At 41.0% G+C, this 18,630-nt stretch overlaps 1 protein-coding gene across 6 annotated transcripts in view; it reads left to right on the top strand.

Annotated features, from left to right (window-relative positions):
* Nucleotides 1-18,630, top strand: part of RFX4 (regulatory factor X4) — a 97,911-nt gene that overhangs the window by 54,271 nt on the left and 25,010 nt on the right. For 5 of the 6 annotated variants that reach the window (XM_048499214.1, XM_048499212.1, XM_048499215.1 and 2 more), the window contains exons 5-12: nt 2,326-2,387; nt 4,614-4,827; nt 5,617-5,694; nt 7,775-7,938; nt 9,602-9,702; nt 12,881-12,939; nt 15,751-15,895; nt 18,110-18,204. In XM_048499214.1, coding sequence (XP_048355171.1) covers nt 2,326-2,387; nt 4,614-4,827; nt 5,617-5,694; nt 7,775-7,938; nt 9,602-9,702; nt 12,881-12,939; nt 15,751-15,895; nt 18,110-18,204 — 918 coding nt within the window. Of the gene's footprint in view, nt 1-2,325; nt 2,388-4,593; nt 4,828-5,616; nt 5,695-7,774; nt 7,939-9,601; nt 9,703-12,880; nt 12,940-15,750; nt 15,896-18,109; nt 18,205-18,630 lie in introns of those variants that run through there. The other variant, XM_048499216.1, reaches the window with a different exon arrangement.

Here is an 18,630-nt window from a genome sequence, read left to right as displayed (position 1 = left end):
CATCCCTGTCTGTGCAAACTAAAAGAGAGGGGTGGGATTAATGTGTAATTAAAGGGAGTTTGGAAGACTGAGATGTTGCGGAATGTTAGATCAGTAGCTGGAACAGCATGTGGTGCTCTTTAGGTAGGCTTCATTGAGTCAGTACAACAACAGAAAAAGGGGAGAAAGTGGAGCTGCTTGGCTGCCTGCTCATGTATCAAATACTTTGGCTGAACTTTCACTGCTTCACAAAAGCGTTTTTCTGTTTGCTGATTTTTGTTGTTGTTTCAGAAGTTAAAGCAAAATAGATAGTGAAATCCAAACTTTTGTGGCATTTATTTTCCACAGTGGCTATTTTGGAAAAGCCTCCTGAGCCAGTGTAAAGTTGCTCTACAGCAGCAACCTGGTAGAAATTGTATTGGGTAATATTTTCACTTTTGCCTGGCAGCTCTGATCCCAATGCAGTGCTTGGAATCGGTGTCCTTTCTGGGAGAAAGTTGGCACTGCAGTGGCTAGAGAGGGTGCTGCCTGTATATATGGCCTGCTAAACACATGTTTATATTTATCTTATATTTGAGATTGGTCTAAGGATAGTGTGAGGGAACTGACATTGTTGACTTTCTGTAGGGGATAGTCCACATTTCATGTAATCAGAAGGTATTAATGCAGGTGTACAGGGTATATTGGCAGTGATGCAGGCAAACTGTTATTTTGCAAAAGCAGGTCGAGCAGTTCAGCAGACTGGGCTGTGGCTCTGTTGATCCAGTTTTCAACCACATGTTAAGGGCAGCAACTATACAGGTAGGGCATACTGGTGATCGGGTATTCCAGCATCTAGTAGAGGCATCAAATCTGAATGTAGAGGGTTTGTTTCAGTGGTCACCGTGAGAGTTGCTTTGAAGTAATGAAAAGCATCCTGAACGACTCACCCCACCCCTCCTCAGTATGTTGCCAAGGTCTGGTCTGTCCTATTAACAGAATGTGAAAGAGGAAGACCATTAGAAATGAAGCTACCAGCTAAGCAGCACAGAAAAAAACCCTATGAAATAAAAGCATTTTTTAAAAGCTTAGAGTAGATTTGTTCATGATCTTCCTCTGGTCTTCTAAGGGTTGTATGAGCTACTCTGCAGTAGCCAGTAAAATACCAGAAACTTATAAGCTATCTGTTGGAGACCCCATTTAGTTAGCATTGTCAATCAACTACTAATTGACCTGCTTCTGTGATCTAATATATTATGAAACCAATTTACATGAGTAGCTATTAATTAATGGAGTGTTGGATGTTGGAACTAAATCCTTCTGCCTGTGCTGAATGTATTTTGGATGAACTCTAGGATGGTTGGAGAGAGAAACTTGTGCCATGCTGTTCATTATTTTATGAAATCCTGTCATTCTTTGTAATTTTTCCTAAAATAAAAAGCCACAGATAACTTAGCCTTTCCTTCTCAGAAAGGTGTTCCACCCTTTTGACCTTGATTGCCTTTTCTGGACTGTTTTAAGCTCTACTGTGTCTTTGTTAAGCTGGTGCTAGTGGTAACTGTACACCAAATGGTCAAGTCATGGCACCACTGGCTGGCACTGGGTTCTGCTATCTACTCAGTTACTGTTGACCTGCATGGTTCAGCAAGAATCCTGGTGACTCTGTTGCCACCTCCTTATGCCCTCCAGCAAAGATACCAAATCCCTTCTCAGTGGCACTCAGTGACACCAGTAAAATTGTCCCAGCAAACTACCATGCAGGCCACCTCTATGGTACATAGTGTCCTAAAAATATAGGTGCACGTTGTAATTTTATAGCAACATTGTGATACCTGGTATTTTATTTTCCATTGGCCATTTGATTTCCCCAATAATGTTGAGTGGAACCCAAAGGCCCTTTGCTCATGAAAAGAATCTTCTACTCACCACTGAACATTTCCATTTTTCACTATCAGAATACACTGAATTGTGGTTCTTTGTGAATGTCTCAAGTGTTTGTCATTCTTTTCCTGGTGAATTTCTGGTTTGGGGCTAAAGTTCTGAAGCTGGGACTTGTGCCACCGGTAGCCTTACTGCTTCTTCCCCATTCACCCCTGTCCTAGCAGAAAGGCAGATCTGCCTACGCATTTTGTACCATAACACAAGCAAGAAGCAATTACAGATATTTTCACTGGAACTGGGAATTTCATGTTCTTCAGTCATGGAGTATGCAATTATAGGATAAGAGCCCGAGGTTGTGATTTGACTGTTTCCATCTTTTGAAAAGAAAATACTGCTCCAACCAATGACTTAAATAATCTATTATATTATGAAATATAAGTTATTAGCAGAAAACTAGGTGACATGTTTGATGTTATTTTTTTTCAGATAATAAGGCAACAATTTCCACAATTAACAACAAGGCGACTTGGAACCAGAGGCCAGTCAAAGTAAGCAATAATGTGTGTTTCTTAATCACAAAAAGACTGAGTATGATATAGGACATTATCTGGGGGATTTTTAGTAAAGTAGTTATTTGAGAGTGCCTCTATGTCCATGGGGGTAAGGGGTGGGGTGGGTAAGCAATTTTAAATGCTTGTTAGCCCAACAACAACAACAAAAACTGTTTTGTTCCAGGACTTTGGTTCTGTAGACTCCGGTTCTGCAGGGTTACTAAGACAGTGACAGTATAACCAGATGAAATGGAGGGTGTTCCCCAATACTTTGTCATAAATCAAGGTGTTCATAAAAGAGGCACAAAAATTCCTCCCTTTCAGCACTATTAAAAAAACACAATTTATTCACTCTGTTGTATCAGGTCATCTTGACTCTTATGTGCATTGTAAGAATGTTAGTGGTCTCTTTCAGTTCTCCAGGAAGAGGTCACTGTTCTCACAACAAGGTGGCAGGGTCATGTTGCTATTACCCAAGCCAGACACCTTGTACATGCCTTCCAGTTTCCCTCAGAAACCAGGCAACTGCACCTTAGAATAATGGAATCATAGATTCTTCTACCTTTTTCTCCTTTGGTCCTCTCCTTCTCCTGCCAGCAGTGCGGCATGCATGAAAGACTACTAGTAACAGCAGGTGGAGGAAAGCAACGTAGGGGAGGATTGAAGGACTCATTGTAGGGGCAGGCTATGTGCATGTTCTTCAGATGGCTTTTAAAATACTGGTACTTTCACACCACTGAAAATGACTATGGTAGTTCAGTCATTAGTTGATATCAAAATGTACATGAGTTGTTTTCTCTCTTCCCTTTCTGTGGTAGGATTTAGGGGATTTTTGCTGCCCCAATCTTTGCACAGGCAGGGAAGCAGGAAGAGTGTGTTCTTTCGTTTCATTTTGCTACCTATAAGAGCATTGTTTTTCTTCTTCCTTATTGGCATTCATCCCCAATATGCAGTGGTTAGAAAATTAGACTAGGATTGCAGAGACTAGGATTGCATTCTCTCAGCTATATCCAAACAGCTATTTTGTTCCTCCTCAACTTCTGAACTCTGTAGTGATGCACTGCTGACCCAGCAGCACCGTGGTAGAACGTTGGGACGCCAATGGACCTACGGCCTTGCTGGTCAGTGACTGCACTCCCCCCACCATCCCTCTATGAGTCAGCCTGTCATGAACTGTCTGGCTTCCAGCTCACTACGCAGGGACAATGGTCTTGCCCCCAGGTGAGGATTAGGCTCAGACGCTTACGCTCCTCTCCGCACGTAGCCAGGTGAGATCATGCATCACATGATGATCTCCAGGTCTCCCGGTCTCCCGCTCATCTCCCTACCCACCTCCTTTACACGCCCACAATGAAACCCTAATAAAAGGTGCGAGAGACCAGCACAGGGCAGAGTTGTCAGGATCATGAAAACCCGCGCTTCCTGTTGCTGACGCTCTCCGCCAGATGAAACCTCCTCCGCGTCTCGCCTATTCCTTAGCGACGACCCTGCGGGGTTGACTACAGAACTCATGTGTTTTTCTGAGGATTTTGCATTTTTCTAACTTTTGTATTCCTAATCCTATTTCCTCATTTGATGCTTGTCTCACACTATTTGATTGCATTGTTTTCCACTGTGTGATCTACGGTTGCATCGCAGCAAGAAAGGCGGGGTTATATAGTAAATAAATTAGGGGTGGGGGATCAGCAGACAGCCCTGCTCTGAGAAGATTAAAGTGCCTTTAAGCCTTTGGAATGGGTGATTGAATACAGGCCTTCACGTTGACAAGCTGCTGTTAAAGGTGGCGGAGGTGGTACCCCTATTTGTTAATGTTGTGCCGTAGAGCCACAGGGCATGTCTGAGATAGTAGTAACTGCAATTCTTCTATATAGATCACCCTGCATCTTTCTAACCCCATGGACTTCAGTTGGCTTAGAAGAGTGTAACTCTTTGGGATTGCACTGAAAATTTACTAAAAACGTCTGGTACAACCTGGTTCATGACTTTACTTATATTGAACATCTAGACATTCAGACAGGACAGGATTATTGGACTCGACTCCTTTTGGAAACTCTGAGCAGGTCAGGGCTTTGAGCAGTTGGAACATGGTGTTCTGTAGCTGAATTTGCATTCAGGCATTAACTTGTAAATTAGTGCAAACTCTGTTTTGTTAGCAATTTCCCTTTTTATATCAGAGAGTGAATAAGTGCCTTCTATTTTAAAGGGTGTGCTTCAACATTTCAGGTACCACTACTATGGCATTGCAGTAAAAGAAAGCTCTCAGTATTATGACGTGATGTATTCTAAGAAAGGAGCTGCCTGGGTCAATGAAACAGGAAAAAAAGAAGTAACCAAACAGACAGTGGCGTATTCACCACGCTCCAAACTGGGGACATTGCTGCCAGAGTTTCCAAATGTCAAAGATCTAAATCTGCCAGCCAGCTTGCCAGAGGAGAAGGTGACTCTAGTGAAATATTCATTGGCTTGCTTGCTTTTTGATTTTTTTTTCTTGTTGATGAAAGGTTGACCGAACATATGGGGGGGAAAATCACCGCTTGGGAAGATCTTGGAGTTTAATAATGCTTTTGCTTTGTTTATGAGGCATTTAGGCTACAATCTTAAAAACAGTTACTGGGGAGTAAGTTCCATGAGCTCAGTGGGACTTGCTTTTTAATGAATTTCCTTAGGATTACGCACACGTTGCCCACAGCGCTAGAAAAAACATTTCCTTTTAATGTTGTAGGTCTGTTCTGTAATCCAAAGAAAAGATTTTCTTCCTCTTTGGTGATTGGAAAAATAACGTTTGTGTGGTTTTCAGGATAGTAGAGTTGACATTTAGCCGATCCCATATTATTGTTTCTGTGTTTGCCAGGAAAAGAGCTTACATCTTCACTGAGATATTTTTGTTTGTTTGTTTGTTTGTTTGTTTGTTTGTTTGTTAGCTAGATTTGGTATACCGCCCACCCCGGAAGGGCTCTGGGCAGTGTACAGAAGGTTAAACCATTAAAAAATATAATACAATAGAATAATTAAAACCAAAATAGTTAAATGCCATATCAAAACAAAATAAAGAACCCTAACATAAGATGGCACATTCTATCCCCCTGGGAGGGGACTGGGCGCAATACAGTGACCACCAATTATGATAGTATGTGGGGGGTTAGCAGGGGAGGTATATGATATAAGATTAAAGCAGAAGTAGCTGTTACTTTAAACATTTATTTAAAAACTTCTTTTTCTCTGCTAGGTTTCTACATTTATTATGATGTACAGAACACACTGTCAGAGGATACTTGACACTGTAATAAGAGCCAACTTTGATGAGGTCTGTATAGAAACCGGGGTACAGAAGACAGTAAACATTTTTCATGGGCAGTTGTAATCTACATTGTGGCACTGAAGCTTCTGTCACTGATTTAAATTACTATTGCCATGTAGATTCTCTTGATTTGAGATTCCATTGTGGCATTTTTGTGGAAATTGTAACATCTGTTGATACTTTTATTCCATTGGGATATATATTTGTTATTGCTTTATGTTCTGTTGTGAATAAATGATTACAGTGTGTGCTGAATGGGGCTACCTAATCACTGAAGACATTTCCCCCATCTGATGACCTTACGCTGAATATTTAAGGAATTTTGCTGTTGACTTCTGGTTTTGATCAATTAAGAGATTATCAGAAGGTTTTTGTTTCCCCTTCTTTTTTAGACTTTGGCATTGTTTGCTTGTAACCATGGCTTAATTCTGGCTGATAAAAAGAGCACAAACAGTAGCTTGTATTTCAGACATAACTACAAACTATTGTTTTCTACAAAAGTGGAAGTTATTCTTTATCGAGCCATTTGCAGAGACAGCATGCACACCCAGGGATTCCTCACACTCTTTCCTGTATTAACAAACTATGGCTTGCTTTTAAGTAGGAGTCATGCCTTTCTTCTACACATATGCCAAAGCAACTATTTTTAATGGGTTAAGCAATAAATAAGAATCTACACACCACACATCTGGAAAACTGAGAAGTTCTGTGGATTTTTTCCCCATTGAGGGATTGAGTACTGATTTCCAAAGCTCTAGTCTAGGGGTCTAGTCTGGGGATAACCCTCAGATAGTTTGGAAAGCCCTACTTGCTAAGTCATGCATCCTTATAAAGCTAACATAGGCCCTTTCCGCACGGGCCAAAAACGACGGCCTGGGGGCGGTAAAAACGCCGCCCCCAGGCCGCCGTTTGCACAGGCGAACAGGCGCCGTTCGCACAGCCGTTCGCCGACCTGACTGGCGCCCAAGGCCCTCCCCCCCAGGGCGGCGCCAGGCATGGTGGCGCCGCTCGCGACAGCCAAGCCACGACGCCCGATTCGCCCTCCCAGGGTGCGGCGTCAGGCCGCTTCTAAAACAACAAATCTTTAGTAGCGATGTTGCTGGCTCTTCCTAAGTCCTCCCTCGCTGTCCTCCGGACCCTGGAGGTCGTGGAGGGCAGCGTGCATGGGCTGAGGAGGCCAGCAGGACGGGCGAATAATTTGTACGAGGTAACATGGGAAAGGGGAAGGGGGGAAGAGGGCGTTCGATGCGGAGCCGCTTCGCCGCCTGCCGGTTTTCTGAGAGGTCCCGTCCGCATGCCTGCATGCGAACGGCCTCCGCCTCCACGCCGGCGGAATTCCTGCCGGCGTGGAGGCGCCCTTACGGCCGTGCGGAAACGGCCATATAGATTTTGACTTCTTTTTGTAAGGAACCAATACGAGCATGTATGCGTAGAAAACATGGACTCAGTGTCCCCTACTTTTCTTTGCATACGTACTGAGAGGAGGTCAATGATTTGCAAATAGAGCAATTTACATATTTAGGAGTTATATTTCAAGTGAACGTTTCTTGGAAGGTGCATTTGAACTCTGTTACAAGGACAGCCATGAGTACAGGGAAGGGTATTTGGAGATTTTATTATTCCTCTGGGGGATGATAAGTCCCTGAAGCAATTAAAGCATTTAATGCTAAAGTTTCTGAGCAGTTGTTGTATGCTGTAGGGTTTTGGATTGGTGTGGTAACAGATAGACCATTACTAAGATTTTTTACACAATATTCTAGGAACTCGGAATGTGTGGCAGGAACAGCTTTGACAGCTGAGATTGGTGAGGTGTCTTTTGAATCAAAGGCATGGTGAAGAGTGTCTAATCTGAAAATTAGGATGTTGTAACTGAATTTAGAATCAGGTGTTCTTGGATTATTTATGTTGGATCATTGTACATCTGATTGCACTGAGTCAGAGGTAAGGAGAAATAAGTCCAGGCTGACAGGAGCCCACATGGAACGAGACAGCCTAATTTCTCTCCCCACCCTCTGCATTTATGGTTGTAATTCTATATCGTGATTTGAGTATACATTCCATTTATTCCTTCTTTGTTCACTTCCAGGTTCAAAGTTTTCTTCTGCACTTTTGGCAAGGGATGCCACCTCACATGCTTCCTGTACTGGGTTCTTCCACAGTAGTAAATATAGTTGGAGTTTGTGATTCGATCTTGTATAAAGCTATTTCTGGGGTCCTGATGCCCACAGTATTGCAAGCGTTGCCTGACAGGTGAGGATGTCCTGTTACGCTAACGTGTGTGTACGTTTGTATTTGAGAAACATGGTATGCTCCATACATTTATCCTAAATACACACGGTTTCCCATAGAAGGGAAATTACTTGTTATGAATGTCATTAGCAAGCTTATCCAGTGTCGTCATCCCACTGTCAGACAGGACAGCTCCAAATTGAGTTCAAAGGAAAGTAAGGAAAAAAGCAAGACTGTAATCAATTACAAAGAATAGGGAAATTGGAATGTCCAGTATTTTGATACTGTAAAGCACAGGTGTCAAACTCACGGCCCTCCAGATGTTTTGGACTACAGTTCCCACCATCCCCTGCCAGCATGATGCTGGCAGGGGATGATGGGAACTGTAGTCCATAACATCTGGAGGGCCGTGAGTTTGACACCTATGCTGTAAAGGTTGTGTGGTCAAGATGGTTGTAGCTTATAAACAGTTTCTGACATGTTGTATCTTCCCCCGGAATAGTCTACATTTCCAGCTGCTGCTGCTTTCTTCCTTCAAATCCCTGTCCCAAATCTATTTCTTCTGCAAAGCACTTCTAGGCAGTTTAGCTTCACTTCTTCACCGTACTTTTGCTAATTAATACACCCCATGTCTTTTTCATTGCTTCCAAACTTGTACTGTCTTAATTTGAGTTGGAAGGTCTCTGACCAGTCGCTGTGTGTATGGTTCATATAGCATGTTTCATGTGAATGGGCTATTTCAATAAAGACTAAGAAATCTGGTTTTGGCAACTGGGACTGGACAAGCAGAAAGTAGAGTGTGAGTGCTTTCCCTACCTGCCATGTCCCTGCCCTAAATTGTCCTCCTTTCTCTACAAGGTTTTCAGTACACATTTTTGTTTGCATGCTATCTGTCACTCTGTGTAAGTATAGTTAGTAATCTCTAATAGAAATTTCTCAGAAAATTGCTAAAAAGCAATACCTAAGATTTTAAAGTCATAAATAAATAGTATAGATAGGTTCTATGTTCTGTACAAGGTTCTATGTCCTGTACAAGAAACCTGCCCAATTCTTGACATTAAATATGTACTGGTGCATACTTACACCAATGGTACTGCAAACAGACTTTAGTCTAGAATTATAACTTTTTAAAACTATATTTTATTTCCTATTGTTTCTTAATGGCACACTTTTTTCTCTTAAGTGTATAGATTCCTTATGTGTGCTTTAGTGTATACACTTCAGGTTTTAAGTAAAACTTACTACCTGTGTCTGTTTTGTAGTACCTTTACACATGATCAACTAGTACAATCAGAAAGATGTACTAGAATCCTCAGGTAGTAAAGTAGACAATACCACTCCAAGGTACCCACGGGGAGTAGTGTTTTGAATGCTTCCCACATGTATAGAATACCTTAGAGGTTAAAAACTTGCATGTCAGGGAGAAAAGTTATGTTCCTGTCATAAGTAGCTTTCTACTTGCTGTTAGATTTTTTAAAAAATATGTAAACAGGAGAGTATTCAAAGATATTACCTGTAATCTGAAGTGGGTACAGTCCATTCTGCTACCTCACTGGGATGTGCATAGATCAGGCCTATAAATATAGGCTGAGGATGTGGGATACAGGGAGCCTTTGATCTGATCTGCTTGCAGAAATGAATGCAAAGAAAGAACATGGCCTTGAAGTAGTGCTTTCCCTTTCAGTTTGACACAGGTGATCCGCAAGTTTGCCAAACAGCTAGATGAATGGCTAAAAGTAGCTCTCCATGACTTGCCAGAAAACCTACGAAATATCAAGTTCGAGCGTATGTATTCCTTTTGAAAGGAAAAGATTATGTTATTGGATACAAGTTTAGAAAATATTTGTCTACAGGTCAGCCGTTGCTTTCTGTTTTGTTCACATAGAACCAATGGTCAGTCATGACACCCTCTGCTTCAGTATGAGTGCCCACATAGCCCAGGGCAAAGCATTGAAATTAGCTGTCATAATTAATTGATAACTGTTTGTTGTGGGCTTTCTGGCTGTGTCGCCATGGTCTGGTGGCTTTAGCTTCTACTGTTTCATCCACATGTGTGTCTGGCATCTTCAGAGGCATATCATGTTAAAATGTGTTTCTTTCCATAACACAGTGTTGATTGCTATCTGTTTTGTCATCCTCTCAGGAGGGAGGGGGTGAGGTGCATTTGCAAGTGTCAGGATGGAGTTCATTTGCAATTGCATTTGTATGTGTCCTGGTAGTTTATGTGTGACATCTCAGAAACTGGAGTGAGGAGAGGTGGTTGGAGCAGGGAAAAGGGAAGGAGTTTGTAGCTTCTGGTAGGCTGTTGAATGGTTTGAAAAGTTCCCCAGTTTGGGGTGTTTTTTAGTACCGGTAGCCAGGTTTTGTTCATTTTCAGATCCTGTACCTTTTTGTTGAAACTGTCTTGCTGTTTGCGGATTTCAGTGGCTTCCCTGTGTAATCTGACATAGTAGTTGTCAGAGTTGTTGAGAGTTCCTCTGTCTTTAAATAAGATCCTGTGTCTGACGGGTCACAGAGCATTTTCAGTTACTGCTAATTTCTCAGGTTGGTTTAGTCTGCAGTGCCTTTCATAATCTTTTATTGTTGTCAGAATGCTGCATTTTATAGTCCCTATGTATACTTGTCCACAGCTGCAAGATATGTGATTGATTCCTGTGGAGGCAAGGAGGTGTCTGTTGCCCTTTGCTAATTGTAATATTTGTTGTATTTGTCTTGTGGATCAGAAAACTGTTTGAAGGTTATGTTTTTCCATCAATTTTCCCATTCAGTCAGTGATTCCCTTGATGTATATGGTAGAAATACCCTCTCTGAGGGTTTCCCTCCCCCTCTCAGTTATATAGCTTTTCTGATTTCTGTTGTGGAGTAGTCATTTGCTTGCAGAGCCCAGTCTAAGTGATAGAGTTCCTCAATGAGAAAGTGAGGCTCGTGGATCCATTTTGCACAGTCAACCACCAGGACACATACAAACTTACTTGCAAATGAACTCCACCCAGACGCTTGCAAATGTGCCCCACCTCCCACTGAAAGGAGGACAAAAGATACCCAACCACACAATCATTCCGCGTTGTGCTACAGAGAGAAACACATCTTACCATGACATGCCTCTGAAGATGCCAGCCACAGATGCGGGCAAAATATAAGGAGCTAAAACCACCAGACCACAGCTACACAGCTCAGAAAACCTACAACAGCCGGTTGATTCTGGCTGTGAAACCCTTTGACAATATGTGATAACTCTTTCAAACAAGCTGAAAAATCCTGTTTGTTGACAGCTTGCTATGACAATTGATTAAAGAACTTTCTAGACTTTGGACTGTTTGAATACAACTTGAGGGCTTAGCGCAGAAAAGGTGTTTGAGTTTGAAATGGAGGTGATCAAATGACCCTGTCTCCCCAGGAAAGGGCACTACACCCTTCAGGCATGCTTTGTAGATGCCTGCAGTGCACATCATCTAATTGATAAAGTCTGCTTTATTCGATGGCTCCCAATTCTTCTCCTTTCATAAATGCTAAATTCCGCATAACGAGGGGTTTTTTTTAACCAAGAGAAGAAAAGGGGAGGGAAAACTCATTTGAGAGAAGGATTAAGTATTGATTAGCATGGAAAAATAAAAGCATCTTGTGTTGAAGGGACTCAAAATATAAACCACTCAATAATACCTCTGTAATTTCATAATTTATCCTTCTTTCAAATAAACAACTTTACTGTTGGTTTTAATAGAGCCCACAGAGAATTATCTGGGTGCTATTCTCTTTGGGAGCTTGCAGTAACAAGACCCATTTTTTATGTCAGGCCAGGGATTTTTTAAAGTAATTTTAATGTTCAGTATGATATGCAATATTCTGACTTTTTAAAAATATAGTTTTAAATTGAATATCAGTATAGATGTATCAGAATGACCCTACATAGCAGCAAATGATATTATTTACAAGTTGTTTAGAAGAAAAATGTGAACGGGTAATCATTTAATTATATTATTAAAGTTTGAACTGTGAGACCTGACAGTACAGAAGCAGATTTATGTACTAGTACAGTGGTGGCGAACCAATTGGCCATGCTGGCAAGGGCTGATGGGAATTGTAGTCCATAAACATATGGAGTGCCATAGGTTTGCCACCACGGTACTAGTACATGCGCACTAGCAGGTGGAGTAGCTTTTCTTGTATTCAAGGTCTCGCTAATAAACTATCTTAGGTAGTATTTACAGTTTCTCTAAGCAACTATGGCTACAACAAGCTTAAGAACACTTTCCTGGGAGTAAATTCTGTTGAATAAAGTGAGACTAACTTCTTAGTTGATCTGCTTAGGATTGTGTTTTATGTATTTTAACAGTCCAGTCCTAAACAGGGTCGCACCCTCCTAAAATTGGTTGGTGTCATTAAACTTAGAAAGGTATAACTATGTTTAGGATTGTACTCTTAAGTGCAATTGCTTGAATGGGCTCACATATTTAGACTATATGTGTATTGTAGTCATTGGTCTCAATATAAGGAAATTAGACATGCTTAAATCCCACTGAAATCAAGATAGGTTGATTAAGTTCTATTATTTTCAGTGGGACTTTGACCTGGAACCAGAGAAAAATTAGTCAAGCTAATGCAATTTCTAACATAAGCTCCGTCATCCCATGCATACATACACTTAAGTATTGAAATAAGTACATGGTCTTATAATGAAGAGTATAAAATCCAGTTGAAAACACATTGATGTCCTAGGCTGATTCCGCATGGGTCAAAAACAGCAGTGTGAAAACGGTGTAAAAGGGTTTAAAATGGTGTAAAAGGGTTTATACTGTTTTAACACCGTTTTCACACTGCTGTTTTTGGCCCATATGGAATCAGCCCTAGTTTAATATGGGTATTATGTATGCCATATATATTCATTACCTAAAGAGAAAATATTACACGCTGTGTTGTGACCAGTCATTTTGGCTTACTGCATAAATATCTCCTTTACTGGCAGTATCCAGAAGATTTTCACAAATTCTTCGGAGGCAGACATCCTTAAATCATCTTTGCCAGGTATGGTTTACATAGTAGTCTAATTTTTTTATTGAATTTCTTCCCATTGCATCTGTACAAATATATTTACTTTGATTGTTTCCACATCAACCACTTTGCATGCAATTCAAAAATCAGATAAACCAATGTCCTTGGATGGACTGTGTATATTGATTTTAAAAGGCACTCAGAGCCAGAATAGTCTGGCTTTCAAGACACTGTTCCCTGTCAGCCCTGAAGCAGGGCAGGTGCGTTTAATTTTCTGTGAATTTGCTTGTGACCTTTGTCTGGTCTTGAACTGCAGACCTGAGCAAGAAGAAAAATAAGATTTGATCTACTACACATGTAGCAGAATGAGGTGGTAGAATACTGAGGTAGAATGGACAGGCTGCACCACCATTGTTGAATGTTGTTGAGAAGGAAAACCCATTTATTTGTTCATTCATTCATTATTTACACCATTTATGACCTACCTTTCCCACAGGGACTCAAGGCAGATTATATATAGTGAGCCAGTGCAATTACAAAAATGGGACCTTTAATAACCAATGCATTAGGGTTTTAGAAGTCTGGAACCACCAGAAAGCACACCACAAGTTCTTTCTTCCTGCAAGTATAACAATGTCAGAGAAAGGTTCTAGCCCAGCCAAACTGTAAAACCATGTTGGGGAACACTGGGGGGGGGGGTCAAATTGAGTCCCTGCTTGCAGTCTTTGGTGGGAATGTCTATTCTGCCACCTCAGAACCTATCTATTCATTTTTATCCACAGGAATGTAGCAATTACAAGGGGTTGTAGCTTTTCTTCCCCTGTTTACATTTATCCACAGATCTTAGTTCAGCATCAGCTGCCCAACATTGACTGTATTCTTTCTCTAGAACGTATCAAGGATCATGCTTCTTTCCTAACCCTGCAATAGAAGTGGTGGTGAACTTATCCTGAGGGATTGGGCAAGTGTGATTTCTTTAGATTTAGAGGCTGAGATCTTATAATTATTATTAATGGATAATATCAGGAGTGAAGTGCTCAAGGATAGACAGTTGGCCACATGGGAGAAGATAGTAATTCCTTATTCCCAAATGTGAATTAAAATATATCCTTGATACTCACATTCAATATCTGTAAAGCTTGTGCTCTAATGTAGGAATTCAATTAGAGGCTCTCCACTATGGATCACACTTCACACAGCCCCTGCCAGCATGACCAATTGGCCATGCTGGCAGGGGCTGATGGGAATTGTAGTCCATGAACATCTGGAGAGCCCCAGGTTGCAGACCCCTGCTCTAATGCCTCTAAAGCTCTTTTCTGCTACTGTCTAATTCAGACAAGTTTCCTTTGCTTCTATGATCCAGCCCAAAAATTTAGGAGACCGACTTGTTTTTTAGCCTTCAGAGTTTCATGTTTTAATTACAATGTTTACTAATTATTGCTACCATGGAAGCTAATCCTGTCCTTTTCATAGTTTTTTGTAATTTTATTAAAACCATGACAAGTGTTGAAGTACATATATATCGGGCTAACTCTGGCTGTCATCTCCACAATAAAATGCCAACCTCTAACTCTTACTTAACTTCTCCCCAGTGACTCATAATTCCATTATTGCTTTAAAATGTTCCATTTAATTGAATATTTAAGTCAGTATATAAAGCAACTGGTTAAGGAATGAATTAATCTGCTACCATTGAATGGTTTAAAGTTACATTAATATATTTAAAAAATGACAAAATCTTCCAGCATGTTGATGTTTTTATGTCATACAGCAAAACATTCTGAAGTGAAATGATACATTTTGGGCTGGATCCAGACAGCTTTTTTGCTCCATCATGGCCGACTCCCCATCTGATTTCAGGCCCCGTTCTGCATGGCTTTTATCTATGCAGGTCCCATGATCTCAAACATTGCCTTTTTGGTGACCAAAGAGTATCCTTTCCTCCCTTCTTCACCAGTGGAAAGACTATTGTACTTCCACTGAGAACTGCTGAGACACAGAACAATAATACCATTGTTAAAATTCTAAGTGATGCAATGAAATTTCTAGGCTTTGTGGTGACCTGGTGCCTAGTAATTGTTAAGCCATGGTCTACTTATAGATTTTCTTGTTTATGGCAGTCTCATTTTAAAAACAACAACACACACATTGGTATTCTATCAGACATTTCCTCTTCTCACTTTCAACAGTCGGTCCCTGGCCTACTCCACCCAACCCCTTCCCTTAGATATCTAAGAAGAGCTAAGGGGAGATAGAAGTAATGCCACTGAATTAGTTAAGTCATTGTAGGGCTACTCTGCAGCATTCACTTCTGAGATAATAAAAATCTTAATAAAGATCTTGCATGATTGCTTCCTACTACAGGTAAATAACACCACCCAATCCACTGCCATTTCAGGTTGGGAAAACAGCATAGGGGGAACAATGTACTTTTAGGTGTCTCCTTGCATGAAACTGTAGTGGGAAATTTATAGTGTGAAAACTTTATCATACAAAAAAGAAAGAATGAATCAGCTATTAGTGTGTCTGAAGGAGAAGTGAGCATACAGGCTGGCTCCTTCATGCACTAATTGAGAGGAGGTGACTCAGACTGATGCAGAGGAAGAAAAAGCACTTTCTTTTCCAATAAAAAATACTGTAGAACAAACAGAGACAGGGGCTGTAATTAGTGGGAGCTGTTGAGCAGAGTTAGGTTTAGGAATGCCAGTGACCTTCGGCTCATCCAGAGCAGAGCCAAGTGGGAATCAACTTAATGAGGCTCATCAAGGAAACATATAAGAGAATAAAAATATGTCTTTAAGCTAATATATTAGGAGCTAACAAGTCACTTGGATTGGATTATAGGCATCTAGAACTGTCATCCACAGCGCAGACATTACATTCCAAATGCTGGAAGACTGGAGGAATGTGGACCTTAATAGCATTACCAAACAAACGCTCTACACCATGGAGGATTCTCGGGAGGAGCACAGAAAACTCATAATACAACGTAAGAATATAAAACCAACAACTGCAGGAGAGAAAGTTAATTTGTGCATGCTAAAGCGGATACTTTGATTTCAGCAGAATTCCTTGCAAAGCCCAAATCTATCAATTAAAAGCTGAAATATTTTTCATGATCATCAATGGGCAAATCTGTGAGGAACAAGATCTGCTGAAATCTTTCTGTCCTGCCATTCATCACCTCAGGATAATCCTCCGTCCTTCTGCTTTCCCATCTACAGGGGGAAAGATGCAAGAAAGAGCACCTGGGCAAGAAACATCTTTGCCACTTAAAAAAAATGTTATATGTGCAAAATTACTTAATGGGAATGGGAGAGTGAATGAGAATGTGTTTTTTAATATGCATCCTGTTAAAAGAAATGTAGTACAGATAGGTGGCAGTGACACTTAGATAAGCATGCAGATACACATCAAAATGTCCATTAGATGTACAGTCCTTGATTCTGACAGTGATGGACATGCAGAAACTTGTTTGTGTCCACACAAATCTTTCATTGAATAAGAAATTGTACAAATCATTTTTAAATTCCAATTCAATAAAAAGTCAAAGACTTTAAGATTTTTTTTAATGAACAAACTAGTTTCCAATATTGCTGTAGAGTGCAATCCATGGGGTGGGGGAAATCATGGGAGTAGAAATGAGGGTGACCAGCACAGGTGTCTCATACACTGGCACAAGAAGCAAATACGGTCGGGGGCGGGGGGCAATAATGCCAGCAGCAGGGTACCACACAACTCTTCAGTGTCTGAATGCAGAAGCTGCTGCTATGCCAGCACTCCTCTGGTGGAGGAGCTGCATTGGCACTGTTGGGGTATTCCGGGATTGTTCCCAAAGGTGGATCCAACTTTCATTGGCTTCCTGTGGCCTTTCAATCTGGGAATACCCCCTTTGACTGGCATAGACTTACACCAGCTAAAAGTGTGATGCAGCCCATTGGTCTGCATAGGGGTTTGCAGAGCAGCTGGTGATTTCTACTGTTAGACACTTCCCGTGCCACCTGAACCCCATGTGGAGGTGGCACAGCTGTGCCTCAACGCCATCATCCATGGCCACTGTGAAGCTGCCACCCTTGTGGATTGCCCCACCGGTCTGAATTAACGAATATCCATTGGACAAAGCTAGCATAGGCTCCACTGCTGTCCATTTTAGCATAATACAGTCATCTGTGTTCAATGCTCCTCAGTACTCTTAAGCATATCCTTGCTTAAGAATATAATAATGACTTGCTGGACCAGACTAAGGCCCCTTCCGCACAAGCAAAATAATGCGTTTTCAAACCAGTTTCACAACTGTTTGCAAGTGGATCTTGCTATTCCGCACAGCTTCAAAGAGCACTGAAAGCAGTTTGAAAGTGCATTATTCTGCATGTGTGGAATGAGCCGAAGTTGCACAGCAGCATTTTTCCCAAGAATCCTGCAGTGCCATTCTAAGCAGAGTTACAACTTACTATGTTCATTGAAGTCAAGGTCCTTAGGAGAGCATAACTCTGCGTAGGAGAGCTCGATGTGAGTCCTCTTACACCTCGGAGACCAACAAGATTTTCAGAGTACAAGCCTTCATCCAATCTGCTTAGAAGGTCTGTGTAAATAGAAGTGACCAGCAATCATCAGGTGATCCTTCAGAAATTGGCTCTCAAATGTTTTTATAGAAAATAATTTGCCTTTTAGTCATTACAAATAAATGTTGCAGTAGCTGCCATGGAATGCATTTATAAAGCTGTGGAGACGTTCTTGATAGGAAGGCCTTTAGAAATTTTTGTACATTCTGAATTTAAGTAACACCTTTCATGCGATTCTAAATCAATCAATGGTTTTTTTTTAAATCAAAAGGGTTAAAGCCTAGCTTAGAAGAATGACTGTCATAGCTGTAACAGTGATTTACTTGCAGACAGTTACTGTTAAACATAGAACCAGAAGTTGGGTTTTCAGTTGTTTGTTGAAGTCAGTTTTAAAAACTGAAGGGAGTGGAGTGGATTGGATATTGATGGGTTGATACAGAAAGAAAGCAGAAGCCACACCTAGCAGAATTTTTTTTCTTTTTCTTTTCCTTATTGAACAGAACAAGATTTGATACAATTGAACAGAACAAGATTTGATACAATTAAAGTTCTGGAAATTGACTTTTGATTTTGTTTTGTTTTGTGTTAACTGGAATCTCCAGTAATTAATCATTTGTTTCACTGGGGTTCTACATTTTTAGTTTATCAGGAGTTTGATCATCTTCTGGAAGAACAATCACCTATTGAATCGTATGTAGAATGGCTGGATTCCATGGTGGACAGATGTGTTGTGAAGGTCAGTAAAGAGAAGCTAGATCATGGGAGGTGAAGCTGAAAGTATGTATTGTCCAGAGCTTGGGTGATTCCATTTGACAAACTGGAGCTGAGGACAGCATGTCAAAGCTCATCCCAGATTTGAGGTCTTCTCCCAGCTCATTGGAAGATGGTTTGGTAGCTGCCATGAGGCTAGGGAAGTTGGATGGGGAGGGGAGGGGCAGCCATTCTGGTTGAATAGCATCAAGGCAATATTTCTCCCTGAAGTCCTGATTTGCTTGCACCTTGCTACAGAGTCTTCTCATATAAACATAACTTTTACAGGTCTGTGACAATAAAATGAAGATAATTTAATGGAATTCCCATGTTACAAAAGCCCTGATGCTGGGTTGGTGGTTTTGTTGAGGGTGGGGGGATCTTACTGTTCAAAAAAGGGAAATTCATTTTC

This window comes from Sphaerodactylus townsendi, linkage group LG06 (assembly GCF_021028975.2).
Source record: "Sphaerodactylus townsendi isolate TG3544 linkage group LG06, MPM_Stown_v2.3, whole genome shotgun sequence".
Classification (NCBI taxonomy): Eukaryota; Metazoa; Chordata; class Lepidosauria; order Squamata; family Sphaerodactylidae; genus Sphaerodactylus; species Sphaerodactylus townsendi.
Note: the sequence above shows the minus strand (reverse complement) of the source record. Positions and strands in the feature narration are given on the sequence as shown.